General features: G+C 37.0%; 1 protein-coding gene across 1 annotated transcript in view; it reads left to right on the forward strand.

The window, feature by feature from the left end:
• TRHDE (thyrotropin releasing hormone degrading enzyme) overlaps positions 1–21469 on the forward strand; it is a 211945-nt gene that overhangs the window by 159035 nt on the left and 31441 nt on the right. The window contains exons 11-13 of the mRNA XM_015628042.3: positions 3968–4101; positions 4201–4256; positions 20396–20543. Coding sequence (XP_015483528.1) covers positions 3968–4101; positions 4201–4256; positions 20396–20543 — 338 coding nt within the window. The remainder of the gene's footprint in view (positions 1–3967; positions 4102–4200; positions 4257–20395; positions 20544–21469) is intronic.

Raw genomic sequence — 21469 nt, forward strand, 5'->3', positions numbered from 1 at the left:
TTAGATAATCTCTACTTTAAGCCACTCAACAGTCAGATTCTCCTCCAGGAAGTGTTTTGTAGAAGACAGATGCTTCTGAGCTGGGGTTTGCTGGCTGCCTGCTGGGGAGCAGGGCATTAGTTGCAGGTTTAGAAAAATACCCTTTCTTTTCTCTTCTGAAACTCAGCTACTGAGCTTTACCTGTGTTGCTTCCAGACTCCAGTCTTTAATCTTTCAAAAGTAGGAAGAAGGGGAGCACTGTGAAGAAACATCAATGTACAGGTCCTGCTTTGAGCTTCAGCCAGCCATAGTGAGGACCAGGGACACAGGACTTGGAATCCTGTGTCATTTTGACACAGTGAGTCAGAATCATTCCCCTTATTCTAACAGCTGAGTGAAGATCCTAGCAGAAGACTGCTGCTTACATTGTGTATCACCTTAGACATTAGCAGTGATATGGGACTATTAATGGATGGAAGGGTAATCTGAAGAAGGAGTTATGTGAGATGGAATGTGCTCATATTTCCTGATGTGCTCCATTTATTGTGCTAATCTCTTTGCCAAAATATTTACTTTCAGCACGGAGCTATGGCAACATGATAAGTGAGATAAAACTTTTTTCTCTGGTTTGCCTTCTCCCAGTATGAAAAATTCTTGCAAGAAGATTTGCAGAATTTAGTTAAAGCCAGTACAAATTATTGTGAAATTCCTCATGGAACACTTTTTTGCCAGAAAAATTTTACTTGCTGTTGTTGTCAAGAAATTGTGCTACACTTGTGCAGTTATTTTTGCAGAAAAATGGAATCAATTCCCCCAGTAGTGATTCTACTAGCATAAACCAATTTCTTAGTATGAATTTCTTAGAGGTTGTATAAAGTGAAGAGTTAAAATTTTAGCAGCTGTGAGTCTGAAGACTTGAAATGGTACTGGTGTTTGGTCCATGCTTTTGGCAGTACTCTCTTGCAGAAGGGTGCCCTTCTCCCAGACTTGCCTCACATGCTGGTTTTGCTGGAATTGAAGTTGCTGGGAGAGCTCAGAACTTGAAGCCACATGCACCAGCTGGAGGGACTGTCTCACACTTTGAGAGCAGACAAACTGGGAAACAGACCCTAACTGATTTTTTTACTTCAAAACAAATGTCATAAAGTTTAACCATTTCCTCCTAAATGCTTCCTATATGCATTTGGCAAAACTAGAAATTTTAGAGCAGTGTTATTTTCTGAGGCATCCAGACAAAACGTGACCCTGGAAAAACAAATAATCTTCTTCCTTTCTGATGGAAGAAGATTAAAAAAAATTCCTTCAATCTCAAATACAACAGGATATATATTTTAGATCGGCTTTTGAGAGGTGAACCTTCAAAGATGGATTTCATTCCAAATGAAATATTTGTTGTTGTTTAGAGAGTTACAAATGGTTTAATACAGGGTATAACACTGAGTTACTACCTTTTTGCTTACTATAATACTTTTAATAGGAAACTAATAAACATGTTCATGGTAAGTGGAAACATTACCCAGGTGTATAGAAATGTTTCGTGCCTGTAATTGCCAAAAGAAATAATTTCTTTCATAGGAGAGCATAAGAACTGACAGACACGAATATCAATTTCTACTAAATTATATAGAACTGTACAAAGCACATGTATCAGGCAGTCCCTTAAAATAGCCACCTCTTTATGTGTTGGGAGTTGGGAAGGTGTTTTAAAACAGAAAGATTTCTGTCCTTTATTTCAGGAGAATGTCAATACATGAGTGGTCTTATTGAAAAACAGTAGCAAGAGGTTATAGTTGTATTTAAACTGGCGAAACAGTTATAATGCTATCGTGCTTTGAAAAGATACTCTCCTCCTTTGTGTGATATGTATGGAGGGGTGCTGTATAGCTGTTGCATGTGAAATAGCTTATTCTGAATTTATCATATTTGACTGGCAAGTGTCGTTCAATACACTGTTGAAGCATAAGTAATTTCCTCACTTTGGGGGTGAAAATGTTATACAAATGCTCAAAGAAGAAAAGGTTTATGTATTTTTAAATTAAATATGATATTGAAAATTTCCATTTAATGCTTTTGTTTACCCAGATATTGTTTAATGTGTGCTGATAGCCTATTTGGTGTGATTTTAGGTAGCATTGTAGAGGTGCAAAGGTTAACCAGTTACAAGTAGCTGCTTCCAGGACTGGTGGCATTTAAAGGTTAGTTTGCAACCAAGGAGCATGGGCAGAAAGCTGTACTGCATTAGGGTGGTATAAGGTTACAAAGGAACAGGATTCAAATCTTCTCTAAATAGGATGGAGCAACGGGCTGGTTCTGACTTGGAACCAATGAAAAAAGGATTTAAACAGAGGAGCAAGTCTGAGTTTGCTTAGGACTGATCTGTACAGCCCCTTGTGGAAGAAAGGACACAGAAGTGTTAGAGCCTTGTTCCAAATCAGATTGTATGGCAAAAACAGCTTAGGTGCTTGGACAGTATGAACACCTGGGAAGTCCACAGAGTTGTAGGACTCAATTCAGATTTTCTCAGTCCTATTTCTGCAGGATATGTTGGATCCTGAAGAACGTGTCTGCTTGGTGCTTTACCACAGATAAAAGAGCAACAACAGTTGAATTGAATAGGCAACAACTGAATTATTCTGGGCTTAATATTTTTAATAAGTGTATTTTTAAGAGATTTTAATGTTTTCAGAACTACCTAGGAGAAAAGAGGACTTTATATTAATCCTGCAGTTTTTTATCTGAGTTTATGTGCATAATGCAGGTCCATGAAATTAAACATGGAATGATGTGTTTTAAAGATTCAGGTCTTGCTGATCTTTGTACGTACTGCACCTTAAAATAGTAGTTTTTTGTGGTTTTGTTGTTAGTCAAGGGAGAAGCACAACTTTTATCTGTAGCCCTAGTTAACTATTATTTCCTCAGAAATTACTTTTTTTATAAGAAAGATTGAAACAAATCAATTTCTGTAGTAAGTCTATGTACTAGATAGTATGTGTGAATTGTAAAGATTATACTGCTAGCTTTTTTCCCATTTGTTACCTCACACCAAACAATTCCATAATGGAATTGCATTTAGAATAAAATTTATATATTTCTTTTTTATTTTTAAAAATGAATGACTAAACTGTTCCTTCAACAGTGTACAAACTAGTTTTATTGGTTGAAAAAAGTGTTTCTGAATTTCTAGTGAGTTCTCATTCATGGTTAGTTTTGTCAAAGTAATTTACTAGTTTGAACACTTCTTCCAGAGGTGTTGAAGCCTGATGCTTTGTGGCATGATGAAAAAGTAGTACATGTTGTGAGTTCAGAGCATTTCTGTTGTTGAAATTTTGAAATCCCTATTCCTGCAAATAGTTGTGGAGTGCCTAACTGCACAAAAACAGTAATAAATTTAGACTTTCAGCCCTCAACTGATTACTTAAAACAAGGGGAAAGATAGAGAACAGGTTAGGTGGTATAAGGTTAATTGGTCTAGCTCTAAAGAGGAGGTTCTCAGTGCTTAGTAGCTAGAAGCTGTACAACTGGAAGTACTTTAATTTAAAATCCAGTGAAAAAACTTAATCAAATACATGCAGAAACACTTAAGAATCAATTTTTTTAATCACAGGTTTACTCCTCTCTCTATAGCACATTCACTGAATTTTTTGAGTTACAATTGTAGGAAACTATTTAAGCATGGCCAGAATAAGAGTACTAGACTTAAAGTGGGTACTGCTCATAAAAAAATATTTGCCAGGAAAGAAAGAGCACAATTGAAGTCCTCTGTGGGTAAAAGGACCCCATGGGAATGTCAGTTGGCATTTCTCTACATCAGATACAGATACATTTATCTACAGATAAAGGAAATTATTAATCAAACACAGTATTTTTGTTAGTCTTTCAGTTAATTTTACTGTCTTCATGTATATTTAAAGAAGGAGAAAATGTAACAGATGTATCTTTAGAATGTTTTAAAACCAATACCCCTTCCCTTCTTCTTCTTTTTTTCCAGAACACCACAGAATTCCTGCTTTGGAAGAGGCAAGTTGGTTGCTGGGGAACATAAACCAGACTGGCTACTTTAGAGTTAATTATGATATTAGGAATTGGAGGCTGCTAATTAATCAGCTAACAAGGAACCATGAGGTAATCTCCTCATCCCTAAAATGTGCTTTCATAGAAGAACCTTCACTGTTTCATCACCTTAAATCTAAATGGTTCAATTTTTGTGCTTGCTTCTCACAGGTTATCTCTGTCAGTAATCGAGCAGGCTTGATTGATGATGCATTCAATCTAGCCAGGTATGTTTTCCTGAAGATCATCTATCCTCATACACATTGTTGCAATAACTCATGCAACAACTAACTCAGCAGTTGAGTGTGTTTCAAAGTTAAGTGTGTTTTAAACACACTTTAATTCCTCTCCCCTGCTTTAAAAAAAAAAAAAAAAAAAAATATTTTTTTGTATAGCACATAAACATGGTCTGAAGCACATTCACTGCTCTTGATCAATAATTGCCGTAGGGTATTTCCGAGTCTGAAGAGATTTGATCAATTTTGCAGCAAGTTCAATTTAACACTTTGCAGATAAATAATCTCTTTCCTCTTTCTCTAATGAATGAGGGCTTTCTCTTCCATTCCTCCCAGTTGTCCCACCTCTCCTTTCTTTTACCACTGATCCTTCTGCTGTATTTAATTTGAGATGGAAGGCACCTTCAAGCTTCAGTAATTATTTTGTCCTAACTTGTACTGTTAGATCATTTTTCCAGTATCTTTTCTTACAATCTGCTAGAACAGACTTATTTTTTTCTCTGTAGTGCTTTTCAAATATAATGGAAAAGCAGTTCCATTGAGCATTTCTGGAACTTATGCAACATTTTGTGTTTTATTACGATGAGAGTTAATAATTAACACATACAGTGCTGGTTAGGTAGAGCCTTCTTTACAAATGGAGGCAATGGATTGGTCCCCGTTTTGAAATCCAGTATGTTGATAGTGGAAGTGTAAAATCAGAGGAAAATAGTGGAATATTTGTAACTTTTTGTTTTTGAGGTACCTGGGAACATAGCATTAGTATAGGTTTTTAACTGCATAATCACAGATTTAAATGCAAAATTGCAAATAATGTGGTTTTATTTGCACTGTCATGTTAAAGGTATGAAAAGAATTCCTGATACTACTTGTATTTACATTTAACTAAAAATGGTCACCGGAGGTGTTTGTGCTTCAGTCACAGTGTCGCAGCTCAGTGATGCTCTAGCATCACTGCAGTAAAACACAGTTGTGTGCCCTAGCACTCTGTTCCTGATGCTGACATAAAGTAGTGATTAGCCCCTACTAAACAGTCCAGAGATGTAGTAGGGAAGGAGGTATCGTGGGGAGAGGTGTATCCATTTGCTTTTGGCACTGCCCTTCATTCTTGCTTTGTGACTTCTTCCCTTTGGTAACAGTAAAGAACTAGAAATACATCATTACATCAGACTTCAGATGATCATGATTTGTCTACTCTCTGTCTAGAAGAGCACTACAGATTATTCTGGAATAACTACACTATTAGAAGAATTACCAAATGTTGAGTATAGTCATAATCTCTTCCAATTTTATTTGATTTTGACACCTCAGAGAAGTAGTGTGCAGTTCCAGAGAGCCAGTATGTCACCTTTTTCCATGCACTGAATGCAGTCAGATGTGGCTAGATTTCCCTGAAAGTCTAGTTTCTGAAAAATGCTGCTTCTTAAGCCAGTTTTTGTCAAGTGTTTTTCTTCTGAGTCAGTATTGAACCAGTGCTCTAGGATGTCTTGTTCGTAGCATAATAAGGTGACGTCTTGATTAAAGACCCAACTTACATTTTCTGGCCAAGTTTTGTCTACCTAAAAACCACTCAAAAGATTGGATGAGTAATTCATTCCCCACTAATTTTCTGAAGTACTTTTATGGGGATACTTGGGGATACTAGATCCGGCACCTTTCTCAGGGGTAACTATACGAGAGCCCTGTGAATTCTTTCACAAGGTTTCACATTATAAAAACTTCATTTTGTTAATGATGGTCTGCAGACTGCTGCTGCATTTGGTCTTCATGCACTGTGGAGAAAAAGTAGTGGAGCTATAAATACATGTCTAGACACATGTGCATACATGGATATAACTCAAGAGGAAATATTCTTCCAATAGGGAAATGTATGACTCCCATTTCCAGAGCCCAGTAGTGTTACCTTGAGTATGTGCCTCATATGCCAGTCTGATTGGAGGAAAGATCTGTTTGTAAACAGTAGATTCATGATCTGTAGTTCAAGAGTAGCAGTAAGATATGTGGACCTGGCTAAACCTGCCATGTAGGGTATACTTCTTGTTAATCTTTGTTACGTTATCAATTTATCATCTTCCTATTTAAAAAAAAACAAACAAACCAAACAATTATAGTTATTCTGATTGACTGGCTGACAATATGGTAACTTTTTAGGAAAAGCTTGGTATTTTTTATTTTCATTCCCCTTCTCCCAGACAGAAAAAGAGACCAGCAATAGGCATAATACTTACTATGTTCCTTTGTGATGAATAGGACTAAGAAGGTGTTAAGAGATTCTTAGCAGTGTGTTGAGGACTCGTCTTGATGTCAAAGCATCAGAACTTCGTGGAATATGAAAGCAGTTGGAGAAGCTTTTGGTGGGACAGGTAATGGGAATTGAACCCTGATGCTGCAGTGTGGTGCAGCTTCTCCTGCTGTGTTTGGTGCTTTGATGTGACACAGCAGTGTTCCTAAAACAAGCTCTGAGGGCTATCAGAATAACAAAGACACTTTCAATTTTCTGGAAAGGTCACTGTTCAAAAGGCCACTGTCAGCCTAAAAGCAGCTTATCTTTCCCTCCCTTGGCTGCAAGGTGCAACGCAGCAAGTTGCCCCACTTTATTTTGGAGCAGTACCATAGTTGGATGTCATCTGCCTCATGGGCGCTGTGCTGGTTCAGTCTTGTGTCCGATGCACAGCCAGCATTTCTCCCTGCCCGTATGTCATTATGTGATGGGGAGATTAAACATGTACACTTGTCTCTGACTGTGACGTGAGAGAGGGTGAGGAACCTTATTGACCAGACATAGAAGTAGTAATTGGTAGTTCAGATCTGATTTCTAAGAAGACTGGCTGTTTTTAACAGTAATTCAGTCTTCAGTTTTGGTCCCTAGTTGCAATGATGTGTTTTCCTCTTGTCTACAACTATAAACATGCATGTTTTGAGACAGGGAAGAGAACTGTGGAATATACACTTTAATTCTAATCCTTAGCTATTTTTTTTAGTGCTAAAATAATGCAAAAATTAAAACATAATTTCTTAAATTCATGCTGGTTCTTTCAAAAGCTACTTCTAATGTAAACAGTTCATTTTACTGTACTGTGAAGACTGTATTTCTTCAAAATACCCCGCCCTTCTTAGAAATTTCTGAAGTACTTCCTAGTGCGCACCTGAACTTGATACAGATAATACCAAAAGGTTTTGGCTCAATTTTTTTCCACTATTAGAATATATTCTGTCCTGATATGATTCATTTACACTTGTAATAATGAATTAGTGTTGTTATACTGCTAATTGATTTTATTTCTGGAACAAGTGCTGCTCTTCTCTTTTGTAAAATTTAGTAATATTTACATCTAGAGAAAAATGAAAGAAATTAAATATAAATTGTTTTGGAATGGCACATTTTATATTTTTAAAGGTGTTTTTGGTTTCATTCCTCTGAGATGTTTATTATCCTTTTACTGTCCAGCATAGTGATTTCTTGAAAATAAACAACTATCAAGGAATATTTTAAGCTCTATAGCTTTTAATTTCTTGGGGTTTTTCACCATTTTATATGGAAATACATTCCTTCATCTTCCTTCTTGCTGTATTTTGGTTTATATGACATTCATCAAGGAGAGTTGAGTGCAATAATAACAACAAAAGAAAGTTACAACTTGTTTATTTTTCAGATTTTTAAGCCTAATTCTTGGTTGTAGTGCATGCACATACCCTTAAGATCTGAAAAGCTGTAGCCTTGGCAGAACATAGCTTATGCCAATTCATGTCCCATATTCTTGAGCAAGAATAGCACCTCGACACTCCATCTTCCCTTCTTCTTGAAGATTCTTCAGCTTGTTGTTTGTATGAAGTTTCAGTAGAATTAAAAAATACATTGATTCTTGTAAATGATACTAGAAAACATTGACCAAGAAAGTCCAGAAGCCATGAGAAGACAAAACACAGCTGTGGTTCTCTTCTAAGCTTAAAGGTAGCAGAGGGAAAATCAGGTAGCTCCAATAAGCAGTGTCACAATAAATAAAGGTTGAACTGTTTCGTAAGAATGTCAGTAATGTTGTCAACTTCTCACATCTTTCTCTTTCCTTAGGATAAGGGGTCAGTTAGTGACTGTGTGAGGTGGGATGCTTCCCAATTTTCTTTAGGCATCCCAAAAGTAGACCTGTAAATCTGACATTCTCACCTTGTAGTGTACTGACAGTTAATGGAGAGAAACATGCGCCTGACCTCTCAAAACCACTTAACCACACAAGATAAATTGCTCACTTGTTCTTCTTTGATGAGCTCTAAATCTTCATAAAAAATTTCCCTCATTAAACTGGTTGACCTAATCTAGTGTTATGTGAAAGAAATAGGTCTGGTTTGTCTTTAATGTTAATCAGTACTGACTCAGATGTGACTGTGAATATCTCTTTTACTGTCATCTAAAATAGCTATTGTTGTGTCCAGCTCTGTAAGCACTGAATGAGAAGGCATGAAGCAGTGTCGTTGGTAATTGTTCTTAGACTCCATGGATGGATGACTGTGTTGGAGTGCTGTCCATTTCCACGCACAGATGAGGGGCAGATTGAGCCCCTAATCTCTTCAAATGAAGTTTGTTTCTGTAGGCTTCACAAATATGGAGAGCTGTATCAGAAATGGGCAACAAGACAAAAACGTACCGTCAGAATTTTCTGTGAACTAAGTGACTTGCATGTTGTAGATGGCCTTCTAAGTGTGCCTCTCTATCAGAATTTCCTACACCAGACCAAAACCAGGATCCTGGTGCAAATGGATATATGATGAGTGGTGATGATTGTTTTCCTGCTGTTAAACAATTCGTTGTGGTTTTTTTCTTTCCAAGCTGTGAGTTCTGCTGACTCCGTAAAACCAAGTCTGAGGTCAAGGGAAAAAAGGCAGCACCAACCTACTTTTCAATATATAAATCCAAGTTATCTCCCTTGCCACAAATTTATCTTTAACAGCTGGTACATTTGACTCCAAGATTGATTCCAGAAGTAAAATACTGAAGTAAGCTAATGCTGACTCCAGGTTACTTTCTCACCGACTTGTAGAGAGAAATTAATTTTAAAAGTAAGACTTCCTTAATCAAGTATAGCTTTTTGGATCTGGAAAATCATGTATTTAGAACCCGCTATTTTACTGTTTCTTAAAAAAAATTAATTCCTGGCTGTGGAGTCTTGACACTGAGGCAAAAAACATTTTATCCATTCAGCTACCTGAGGCAGCACCATCCCACCAAATGATTAGCTGTTCTTGTATCTGGAAACGGAAAGTTGTCTCATAACTAAGCCTGTAGTTCATCTGCTTCCATATAAAATCCAGAATTATTGCTGCTGAATTGGAAAAAAGTTTTCTTCAAATGTCTGGTAGAAATACATGCAAAGCAAAACTAAACTATGGAGTTGGAATGATCATTGCTGTCTCCCTTCACAGAAATTGATTTAATTTCTTGTAACATTTGAGATTTTCCAACATAAGTGGGTTAACTGGTTCCATGTTACACTTGTTTGTGTTACTTCAAGTCCTGTTTAGTGTAATGTTGGGAGAAGTCAAGGCATTTGAGGGCCCATGTGAAACGCTGGGTATGGATAATCAGTAGGTGACAAAGACAGAAATTTTCAGCGCAATTAATGTAATTCAAAATGCTTCAAAATTTCAACAGCCACATTCAGGGTTGCTGAGTTTGTTTTGTTGGGCTATTCAGAGTGAGTCATACACGCTCCATTTAAATTTGTAAACTGCAGTTTTATTGTAGCCTTCATCTTTACTCCTGATTGCATTTTCTAATAGTTCAACTCAGAGAAAAACGAGATGTGTTATGCAGCTCCCTTAATTAGTGCCTCTGAGTACCAGCTAAAGGAGTGAGTATTAGATCAATACTTTGTATCACGCTTGATTAATAGTGGTATAGATTTACTGTTTTAATAAATGAGGCCTCATCTGAATTATTTTAGCAGATGCCATAGTAGCTCCTATTCACTGTCAGGCAAATTTTGGTTATGGTTCACTAGAAATTGATTTAGATATGGTTTCCTAGAGAGTTGTTTGGTTTCTTTTGACATAAATACTCTCTCAATGGGCCAAAGTAGCTGTGCCTTTTTTTAGAGAAAATGGAAAGTTACAATTATTTTGAGGTAGCCATCATTCATTCCATATGCTGCACATCAGTGTCTATGTTCTGTGACATATCATGGCATTGGTATCTGCTTTATGTGGAGATAACGAATTTCAGCTAACGTTTGTATGTGTTCATAACAAGAGGAATCAAAGCAATTCCTGCAACTAAGCACATTAAAAGTAAATTCTGCTTCTCTAGTATGTATCACTTGTGCAGCTGATCTTGTTGCATACCTAAGGCAGTAAAGGAAATCATACAGCACATTGCAGGGAAGTGTTGGTGCTGTGACAGCATCTTGAAAGATAGAAATATCTGCTGAGAGTCAGGGAAGAAGTTGAAGACTCTTCAGCATGTACTAAAAACCAACCCTGTTTGATTGACAAGATCTGACTGCAAAGTGTTTAGTGCAGAGAGAGGGTCTTGGTCTAGTCACATCCCAGCAAAATTTGCCTAAATTATTTCTGGTACTTCTGACTAATTATAGCAGTAATTGTTTTATCCTGTAAACTCCATTAACTCTGTTCTTAGCCAAACCAAGTATAAATTGTCAGGAAGACCTGACTCTGGTTTCAAGGGAGTGACAGAATTATTTTTAGCTAATGGTTGTTAACTCATTGTATTTTTACCACATGGTCTTTGTCTCAGAGTTCAAGCTGGTCTCTGAAGTCAGCTTGGTGTGGATGTATCTTTGTTGCAGTGCAGCTGCCAGGGGCTGCTGTGTAATGAGAGGGGAAGAGAACAATCTCTGAAATTTGTTTTGGGAGCATTAATTGAACCAGATCTGAATTATGCTTCAAAAAATACTTGAGTTTGAGGTTAAATAAGAAGAGGAATTCATGAGTGGTGCTTGCTGAAAGCTTCTTTGCAATGTCAAGTACTGGAAACAGAGCTAAGAGCTTCAAATATGGCTTGAGGAATGTGTACAGGGGGAAGGGGGGAGTCTTTGTACAGCCTTAAAACCTGTGGCATTCTTTGGGGGCCCTATTCTCTCATAGCAAGCATACATCCGTTCTCTGGGACCTAATCTCATTTACATAGCCCTTTTTCTTCCCCACAGCTGCCTGATCAGCCCTAATCTCTGCCTCCAGCTGTCCTTTCAAAACAAGCAGCTCTTTTTGACCTCTTACCCCAGAACCTGATTACTTTCCTTTCTGTGGGTCTGACAGGTCTAGTATGGAGAGCAAAAGATCCTTCTCCTGTGTTGCATTCCACAACTGCAGGATCATGTCCAGAGAAGCTACAGTAACCAGGAGCCAGCATGGGACACCAAGGAGATGGGCTTCTGTTCATAAAACCATTTATTCAGTATAGGAACAAACTCAGATCCAGAGACAGAGAGCCCCAAACAGAGGCAGGGTGATGGGTTTTGAGGGACAGAACCAGGGTGGAGTTCAGGGTCAGAGACCACTAGGAACACAAGGTAGAAACCCCAGTGGCTCAAACACAATCAGAACTCTTGGGCCACCCCCCATGAGGGGTCTGGGGTGGGGCAAGTTCATCCAGGGCTCACATGGCCTATCCCCCAAACCAAAAGGTCAAAATTCACACTAGCCAGGCCTTACAGCCCCACCTCCACTTTAACCATGCTTATCTCATACTAAATCTTTGCCTCCTTGAGGCACCTCAGGACACTGCTACATTGGTTAAGGTAGCAAAAACAAGCCACTCTGAGAAGCTGATCTAAAGTCGCTGACCTAAACACCTTGACTTTCCTATAGCATTAGCAGAGGGTATACAAATGAAGGCATAAACCAACTTTTCTAGTTGTAAAAGACAATAGTGATGCCTCATTATCATAAAGCAAGAAGTCTGCTATCACGGTCTGCTCACTGCTTTGCCTGCTGTTTTGACCTGACCACACCATTGCTTCTCAGAAATGATGTAATTTTTGAGATTATTTGATTGCTGTTGACCAGGATTGTTGCCTAGAGGAGGTCTGGTCTTTGTCCATGTATGTTCTGTCTGCTGGAATGTTGTAATAGATTAGCTCCTTCCTGTCTGGCTATAAGTGTGTTTTCCTCTACCCAGAAATCAATAAATGACAGGAAGGACTGTGTTACGACTAAGGCAGAGGGACTGAAGAAACCTGGGATGCTGTTTCTGTTGTAGCCTTCCTAGGTGATCTTAGTAAAATCATTTAAATTGTTTGTGTCTTCCTCCTCTCTGCAAAATGGAGATAAGAGAATAGGTGAGGGTTTAAGAGAATTTCAGAGAATCTTTTTATTATAAATATATTTATTGGGAATTGTCTTTAGAAAAGGAATATCCAGTTCTATAGATATTCTGGCAAACATAATTTGGATTGTATGTGTGTGTTTTCAAGATCGGAATTCTGTGCTATCTGTATGAAGTTTCTAGCTTTTAAACACATATTTCACTTGGCTGACTGATATGCAAATTATAAACATTAGACCAGGCAAACAGGGAATGATGAAAAAGTATTGTGCATAATAATAAACTAACTCAATTTTGATTCTGCTCAAACATGCTCTCATAGATACCATCACCTGTTGACAACTTAATGAATAGAAAAGCTGTTTCATTCTACCCTTCCCAACAAAAATCAACAAGAAAGAAAATAAATAACACTTACAGTAATTGAATCGTCTGAAATTGATGTCTATTAGCTCCTGAAATACATTCAAATTTCTTTACTTAATTTAACTCTCTGAATTACGTACTTCTCAAAAATCATGGTTTCATGATGAAAAAATTACATACCTTATTGCATAGCCTTAATTTTTAGCATTGAGATTATTCCTTTTCTTCATGTATTACTCATTTTTAAATAATTTTTCTTTCATTTGGGGAAGAAGAGGAAGGGAGAGATTGTGAACTACAGTTTGAAGGAGTTTTTTTAACAAGCATAGAGGGGTTTAGATTTGGGGTTTTCTTCTGTTTTCAAGAGAGGTGAGTAATTCCCATTAATATTATTCTTTGCCTGTGTGGCAACTCTAAAACTGTGCTAGATAATTTAAGCCACATAATTACATTGAATTCGAACCATTCTTTGTAGGATGCTTCAAATGCTCTTGTGTGGAGTTGAATGTCACTTGAAGAGTCCTTAAATATTTTGCACGTAAGAAAACATAATAAGAAGCAGGCTTCACTTAAAACTGTCTTACTATCTGAATCTTTCAATGTTGGCGAGATTGAATGCTAATTGAATGCTAAATGTATTTTTTAAAATGATCTTGTAAGCCAAAACTTGCTGTTGTATTCATCAAAGAGCAGATACGCATTCCTCTCCTGTTTATATGGAAGTCCATAGCTGGTACAGATCATAATGCCTCCATCAAGTCATTTTGGCATCTTAGAAAAATAAAGTCCTTACACGGTCCTTATATAAAGTCAGTTCAGTCCTGGGAGGGAAGGATGAGGTAATTATTCTTTGATAAAAGAGATCACAGGGCCTTTTTTACAGATGGTCCATTAGTTTTCTATGATAAAGCATTCTTTCTGTAGCTTCTGTGGTTGAACATGGATGCCAGTCATCCTAAATTTTTAGTTGTTGACTTCTAGCCTTGCAGGAGTTGAAGGGGAAATCTGTGACTTTACAAGAGTTAATTTTCTAGTTGTATGGGGACACCTTGCCCAAAGCTTTTTTGACATATCAGGGTTCAACATATATGTTTTTACTCAGCTATCAAGGAAGTGCTGTTAAAGGACTCTGGGAAAGAATATCCTGAATACATTGGTGGAGTCACCAGTCCTTGATAGGTCCTGAAAAAATGAAAAAGCAGATATAGTTTTATGTGGATGTTCATTGGTGCCAAGTTTCTCTGTGATTTATTCTAATCCACACACTTGACTGGTAAGGTAAAAGAATGAATCAATTATTAAGAATCCTAACTTTAAACTGTCTCTAAGAGTTAATGAGTATAGTCTAATTATTCATATATTGCACATGCACAGAAACAGAACTGATGCTAATCTGAGTTGCACATCTGTGTTCTGAAGAGCTATGTTTTACCCCTTCAAAATTACCCAGAAAAAAAGCTAGTCATGTTTTACACATTTCTAAGAAACTGATGAAACAGGGTGAGTTTTAAATCAGCAGCAAGTAAATCACCTCATTTCCATTGTTTCTGTAATGCAGACCAGTTTGCTGCCAGCTTGGATTTTCTAATTTTGATTTAAACACATGACTTATAATGTCTTTGTTGGGTGGTGGGACTAAAGGATTTATGGTGCCCTTGTATGTGGGACTCTCATCACTGTACGGCAACCCTGTCGTTTTTGTGACAGAATCTGTTTGACTGCTGCTGGATTTATGATAGAAATAATTCAGAACAGAGTAATAATTTTCCCTTGGCAATTACACTACCATTTGGTACTTTGTCCCTAAGGGGAAAATGAATGTGCTGGGATCTGTCCATAAGTTCAGTGGCTCAGTGAAAAGAACAAATCAAGGTCAGAATGCAGTTGAATACACACTGGTGTTTCATAATATAATCTAGATCTTCTGCTTTTATCTGATTCATTAAAAGCTCATGAAATTTAAAGATTATTTTTTGACTGCCATGAGGTTTATATTGGGAATGCTTTGTGAGGGATATTTCATTACCATGTTCAATACTTCCTTTTTCTTTTCATTGCCTCTTTTCTCTGTAGCAGTGGCCACTTCAGCAACTTCTTCAGTGTAAGCAGGATAGTACCTTGCTAAGCATTGGTGCTTATGATATTATATGATATGATATCATAAACCACATAATAGTTATATATAACTAATGGAAAATCTTTTTCCACATCTGTCCTTTCATAAAAATGATAGATCACGTTTTCAATACAGTTCGTCAGCGGTCTCCTTCGGCATGAAAAACCTGCTGAACCAGGATGTTTGTCTAGAAGTAATTTGTCTAATAACTAAACCAGATCTTTTTGCCAGTCCATGTTCCTGTTCTCCCATTCTCCCCTTCAGTTGGCAGGCAACTGTGAAATCAGGAACATAGATAATAAGACAAAACTCATGTGGTGCTGTGTTTCTTAACACATACTCTCGTGTGTAGTGGTGGCTACTCAGTGATTGACGTGGTGGTAAACTGATCGATCAGGAGAGTTACAGAAAAATTGATAAAGCAATGAAGCATCTCAAATGTGATCTTTTTGGTTAAGTTTTGCTTTTGTAGGCATGTGTTTCAAAACTCAATAATGGGTAAAGTTGGCTTAGAGAGGGCTTGTAGAGGCTGTTTTAAGTCTAGGCTGCTTTCTGCATGACCCGTGATGTCGAATCAAAACTCTCTAATCTGAAATACTATAAAGAGGCACATCTGCTTTTTGTAGTTTATACTGAAGATACATAAACAGCAGATCATCTGATATATATCATGAAGTGGATCTGTTGGTACTCTTCTCTGAATATTTACAGGGCAAAAGATCAGAGCTATGATATTCTTATCTCCTCTTGGCAGAGAAGTACTGAAATAGTAGTGTTCCTTGGTAGAGGCCTATATAAACAAAACAAATTTCTGTCAGGAACGGCACTGGTACGAATCTGCTTTGGGTAGGGAGCCACTAGATGAATTCGTAAGGCTCTTTTAATTCTAGATACTCTAGATGAAGTTTTGTAAACTTTTTAACCCTGCCCTTGAGAAATGTTTTACCTGAGTATCAGTAAGCTTTCAGCCACTGTTGATGTATCAATGCTGTTTGATTTAACTATTTTATCTGTTACAATACTTGCCAAAACTATCCCAGGTTTCTCTGCAGAGTTTTTTAAGGAGAAGATACATGCTTGCGAAGATTTTCCGGTGGCTACTGGAGACATACCTAGAGAAAACTGTGTCTCAGACTAGGCATAAGATTGTACATCACGGTATTTCTGTGGTGATTATGCTTGTTACCTGGTTTCAATATAGCTCATAATCAGTTCTTCCCCTAGTGACAGACAATATTTCAATTTTTCTCCAAGATGGCTAGGCTAGAAAAGAACTTTGTCTCTTAGCCCTGACTCTCATGCATTTGGACTTTGACAGGCAATATGTGATAGTAATTTTGCTGGACTTAAGGATAGCAATATGATTGATGGCTAAAAAGACACAAGAAAAATAAGGATTTCTGTCACTGACCTTCCAGTGACTTTCTTGAAAGAGAGAGTAATAAGTCAAGCTGCATGTGTAGAGTATATATTAACTTACACTTTGTAGTACCTTTGAGTAAATATTTCTAGGCAATTACATGACAGGGAAAATTATTTTACAGTTTTGCTTTTGATGGGAAGGTTGCTGCTTTTAGTTTTCTTATTGTTATAATAATTGTGAAACATTTCTGTTCAGCATTTCCACAGATCAGTGTTTTTCCAAGAGTTCACAGAGATACTCAGAATAAACTCCTTCTCTGTTCTGCCTTCTTTCCTCATTTTGGTTATTGTCCTACTCCATAAATGCTTTTGCTGACCAGGTCCTATGTAACCATCTTTGAACCTAGTTCTTCCAGGCTAGTGAAAGAGAATCTTAGAATCATGCCAGCACCCTTTGTCTGGTTTGCCACTGTTCAAGTGAGCCCAGTGCATCTTGCTGAATGCAGTATTCCCTGGGAAAAAGGAGTCTTGAAGTCACTTTTAGCACTGGACAAGCTTTTAGTGTAAACTAAAAGAGAGTGATTGTACTAAAATACAAAAGTTAAGAAACCAGCTGTGCTTTGTGAAGATGCAGAATGTTAGAGCATAGTTACATAGTTCACCACGCAGTCATGCTGCTTTATTGAGGTTCTGTCTTCTGCTGACCTGCTTGTTATGGTAGTCATGCTACCTTCCAGGAAACTTCACACAGGTCCTAGATCTGTGATCTGGATTTTAGGACTTCTTACACATTTTATGGTTCATGGTTTCTCTCTTTTATGGTTTAGGGTAAGAGTTTCTCTTTATATCCTACTTTCTCAACTATGAATGTAAAAAATTAACAGCCTTAGTGTTTGGCCTTACCCTTACTAAAATATTTCTTTTTTTTTTTCTTTTCTTTTCTTCCCTGAATGAAAATACTCCTCAAGGTATTAAAACAGTAGTATACAGTTAATAATTTATAACATGCATGTTATATGCCACTCCTTATGCAAAAAGGTGAAACATTAAATGTACTGACTTATGAGTACAATAAATGGTACTTAGATAATAGATAATAATTAATACAATTAATAATTATATAAGTACAATAATGTACTTACAGAAGCTATTTAATTACAAATAGTCTCGGAGGGCAGTGTATTTGGAGTAAAAAAGTTCATAAACATGGCTTAGCAACTAGGATACAAGGGTAGAGCTATCATGGTTTTCTGTGGGCATCCATGAAATAAAATAGTGTAAAATATAAAGAAAATTTTGCCAAGGTAATGTTCCTGAAGCACTTATGCTTTCTTCAGGAAAGTTCCTGTCTTAACTGCCATTGTAAGAGGATTTGAGATATGTCTGTGCTTAAGTTCTCTCAGAAGTTCATCTTAGCACCTTTACTGCCCAGCACATGCTGACAGAAGAGTTTAATTCTAGCAGCCATAACCACTTTTCCTCTAAACCATGATCTGAAGTGATGAATTCGTTGTCATTTATATAATAATGACAAGAATCTCCCTTCAGCCCCAAGTATCCTTCATTTGCCTTCATCCCCAAGAATCTCCCTTCATCCCCATCCCAACTCTTGAGATGGATTGGTTGATGTGTGGTTGAGGGGCTGATTCTGATGATACTGGACATAAACTCTTCTAGGGTCATACCCAGAAAGAGAAGAAGGGTGGGGAGTAAACAGGGAAAAAAATCTAACTTTACCACAACCTGTTCGTGTAAGTTGCACAATTCTCTTAGGGAAATGATAGGAAAAGTGAGAGTCAGGGGGTGAGACAGGCATAATTGCATAGTCTGATAAATTTGGAAGTCTAAAGCAGTGAGTGATGAGAGCAACAGCTGTTGTGAACAGGATGAGTGAGTATCATCATCTAAGAATCATGATTTTGAAACTCACCAGGAAGCTCTGAGCCCAGGAATAAGAGATCAATCTCTGAGTTTGCTTCTTATGTGTCTTTATGGAGAAAATAAGCTTAAAAAGAAATGATCTCTCTTGCAGCGTTGATTTCCTTTTTGCACTTAATATAAGTAGATTTAAGTTCAAAATATGAACTTAAATGTCCATTAGTGCAGCTATAATAAACATTAATTTGTTTATTCCTTAAGCAGCATGTTTCCTAGAGCTATTCCTCTTGCTCCTAACTCCACACTTTTTCATGTCAATCAAATTATCAGTAAAAATAATCACAAATTCTTTTAGAAACTAATTACATATATGCAACTTAAAACAGTTTACCTCTTTGCTAACTTTATCTTCAAGATTTTTAACTGCAGTCAGTCCAGCATGCTTCTGGCTCCATTAATTAGGTTTAGAATTCTTTACAAAGTATTAAGACGTAGAACTCAATGATATTCTGCTGCCTCGCAAACAAGACCTATAAAATGGAGTAACATTCTGTCTTCAGATGCATTGGACTTTGTCCACTGCCTACTCTAAAAGCTTTACCTCCTTAATTTCATATCTGCTCAGTTCCTCAGTTGGCACAGTGGGCTCCCCAAGTGATCTTGTTTTTAGTACTGGAGTATGTGCTGGAACCAGGTTGAATACAGAGCTGACAAAATGTGGACAAAAATTACATGAAGCAGACTGGAGGGTGGGATAGATACTTTTGAAATCTGTTACATGAACTCACTTCTTTCCTGAGAACATGAAGGGAACAGAGTGTAATTCTTCCAATAGAGAGTGTAAAAAATGAAGGGTTGCAAGATGTGATGCACGTTGCAAGGAAGCAAACTATTTCAAGCAGCAAGGCAATTTTTACATGTTACTACAGCAGAGATAAAAATTTATATTAACATGTATGTAATGGTTAATTTCTGTACTAATGTATGTAATGTTATTTGTTTGCTATATATTTGCATTTCTGCCACATTGATGGAAATTAAAGGAACATTTGCAATGACAGGAGAAAAACTAGTCTATGAATCTATATCATACTGTAGCTTATTAAATTGAACTGTGTGGAATCTACATTGCTGATTTGAACTGTTTCATGAAAAGAGAACCATTATCTCCTCTCTAGGTAGATAGTTAACTCCTTTTGATTTAAACAACTGCATTGGGAGAAGAGTATACAATTTGTTTCTGGGAAGTTCACACCCACAGGGTTGCACTTTGTTTTTGCAGTCTGGATAGTTAAGAAAAAGTGCTGTTCTGAAAAAGAAAGTGAAAGCAAAAGCTAAAGCTTGGCATTTTCTGTATTTGTTTTTTAAAGTAATTTTCAAATGCTTGTGTCTGTATTGCATTTTATGTGTAATGCTATTATTTCAGAACCCGACCTGTACCCCCCTACGCTTTTTCTCATGAAGGGGGAGGTCTCGGGACAAAATTTTAGCTGGTTGATTTATAAACACCTAAAAAATTCCATAATTTATGTGCAAAGTGCTGGAACATCCTGAACCAAAGTGATGTCACTGGATAAGTCCTCCCAAGGTGGCTTAAGGTGGATAGAAGACAAGGCTCTCTCTAAAGGAGAGAGAAAAGGATGAGGACAATAGCTGTAACTAAAGCTTCTTCTTCAGCATTAGTTCCTTTCAATTACTGATGGTCAGTAGAAATGTTTTCTCAAGCAAAATGCCCTCGGTTGTTGATTCTATGCATTCAACTTTCTATCTTACAAATCAACACCTTCCTTTTGTTTTGGATATTTTTATTTATTTTTTTTTTCTTAAAGGCAGTTACTTTTTCATTCATGTCTTTCATAGCCACAGGAATCTGTTCAAAGTAGGGATAGCTTATCTGGTTTTCTTTCCTGTATGTTCATACCTCACTTCATCAAGTCAGTATGCTTCTATGTGTTGGGAGAGACTGCAAGTTGCTGGTTGTGTATAAGGTCGATTTTTATGTCATTTAAGTGGGATGAGTTTATCATGTTTTTCTGCATTTTAATTTAATTTTGGAAAAATAGGAAGTTGTTTATGCCCCATTGTGAATATCTTCTGAAAACCTATTTAATACTAACTTTTTTTATTGTGCAGAGCTGGTTATTTGCCTCAGAATATTCCTTTGGAGATTATGAAGTATCTTTCAGAGGAAAAAGATTTCCTGCCTTGGCATGCTGCCAGCCGAGCTCTTTATCCTCTAGATAAATTGCTGGACCGTACAGAAAACTACAATATCTTCAATGTAAGAGATAGTCTTTCTCTCTTTCTTCCTCTAGTTCTTCCTTTCTTTCCCTCACTCTCTCCATCTGTCAGTTCTTCCTGCCTTTCTTCCTTTCACCTCTTACTCTCTCATATTATTGCCAAGATTTGAACTGTTCCCCAGTCAGATACTGTAAATGACCTAGGGATATTAATTTCCTTCCTAATTACTCTTCATTTAAACATAGCAATTATCAAGCTTTGGTTCATTTGCATTTGAACAGTGATAACTGTTGTTTGAGGCATATATGACTAGGGGAAGGAAAGGTAATTATCCCTCATGTAAAATGTTATGACAAATAAAGTATTTCACTTAAAAGAGTCAAAGTACTCTATTTCCAGATTTTCTCTTTTTAGGAGCCCCACAGTGATACTTAGGTGGGTGCCCTAGATCAGCAAGAACAGCAAATATAGGCACAACTGAACCTGCAACTAAAGCAAAGATTTGTAGTCATTATTTCATCCCAAAATCCATGGTGAATTCAATGCAGTTACCTTAATTAACAAGAATTAGATCACCGTTGAGTCAAAAGCCCATTCATAATTGTGTCCAAAGGGATAGCAGTAATAGCTTGCAAAAGATAATTAAGATAGACATGGCAAATATTTTAACATTTACCTGTAGCTGCACAGAAGCATGGTTTATGAAGTACACAGGATTTCACTGGAGCCAATGACAATTACAAACTCTTGGGGTTTTTATTCACTATGAATTTTATGTAGTCTACATATTTTCAACAGCCAGCATACGGTAACTTTATGTAATGTTGTAAAGCCTTCAAATAAAGGAGGTTTTTAAAGCCTGAAATGCCTAAGGATGCTTTTTTCTTCTTAAATGTATATTTGTTTGTATGTATGTGACCACAGACACCATGCTCAGAGAGGAGAAAGTTAGAAGTCACTGTATGT

The sequence above is a fragment of the Parus major genome, chromosome 1A (genome assembly GCF_001522545.3).
Source record: "Parus major isolate Abel chromosome 1A, Parus_major1.1, whole genome shotgun sequence".
NCBI classification, from domain to species: Eukaryota; Metazoa; Chordata; class Aves; order Passeriformes; family Paridae; genus Parus; species Parus major.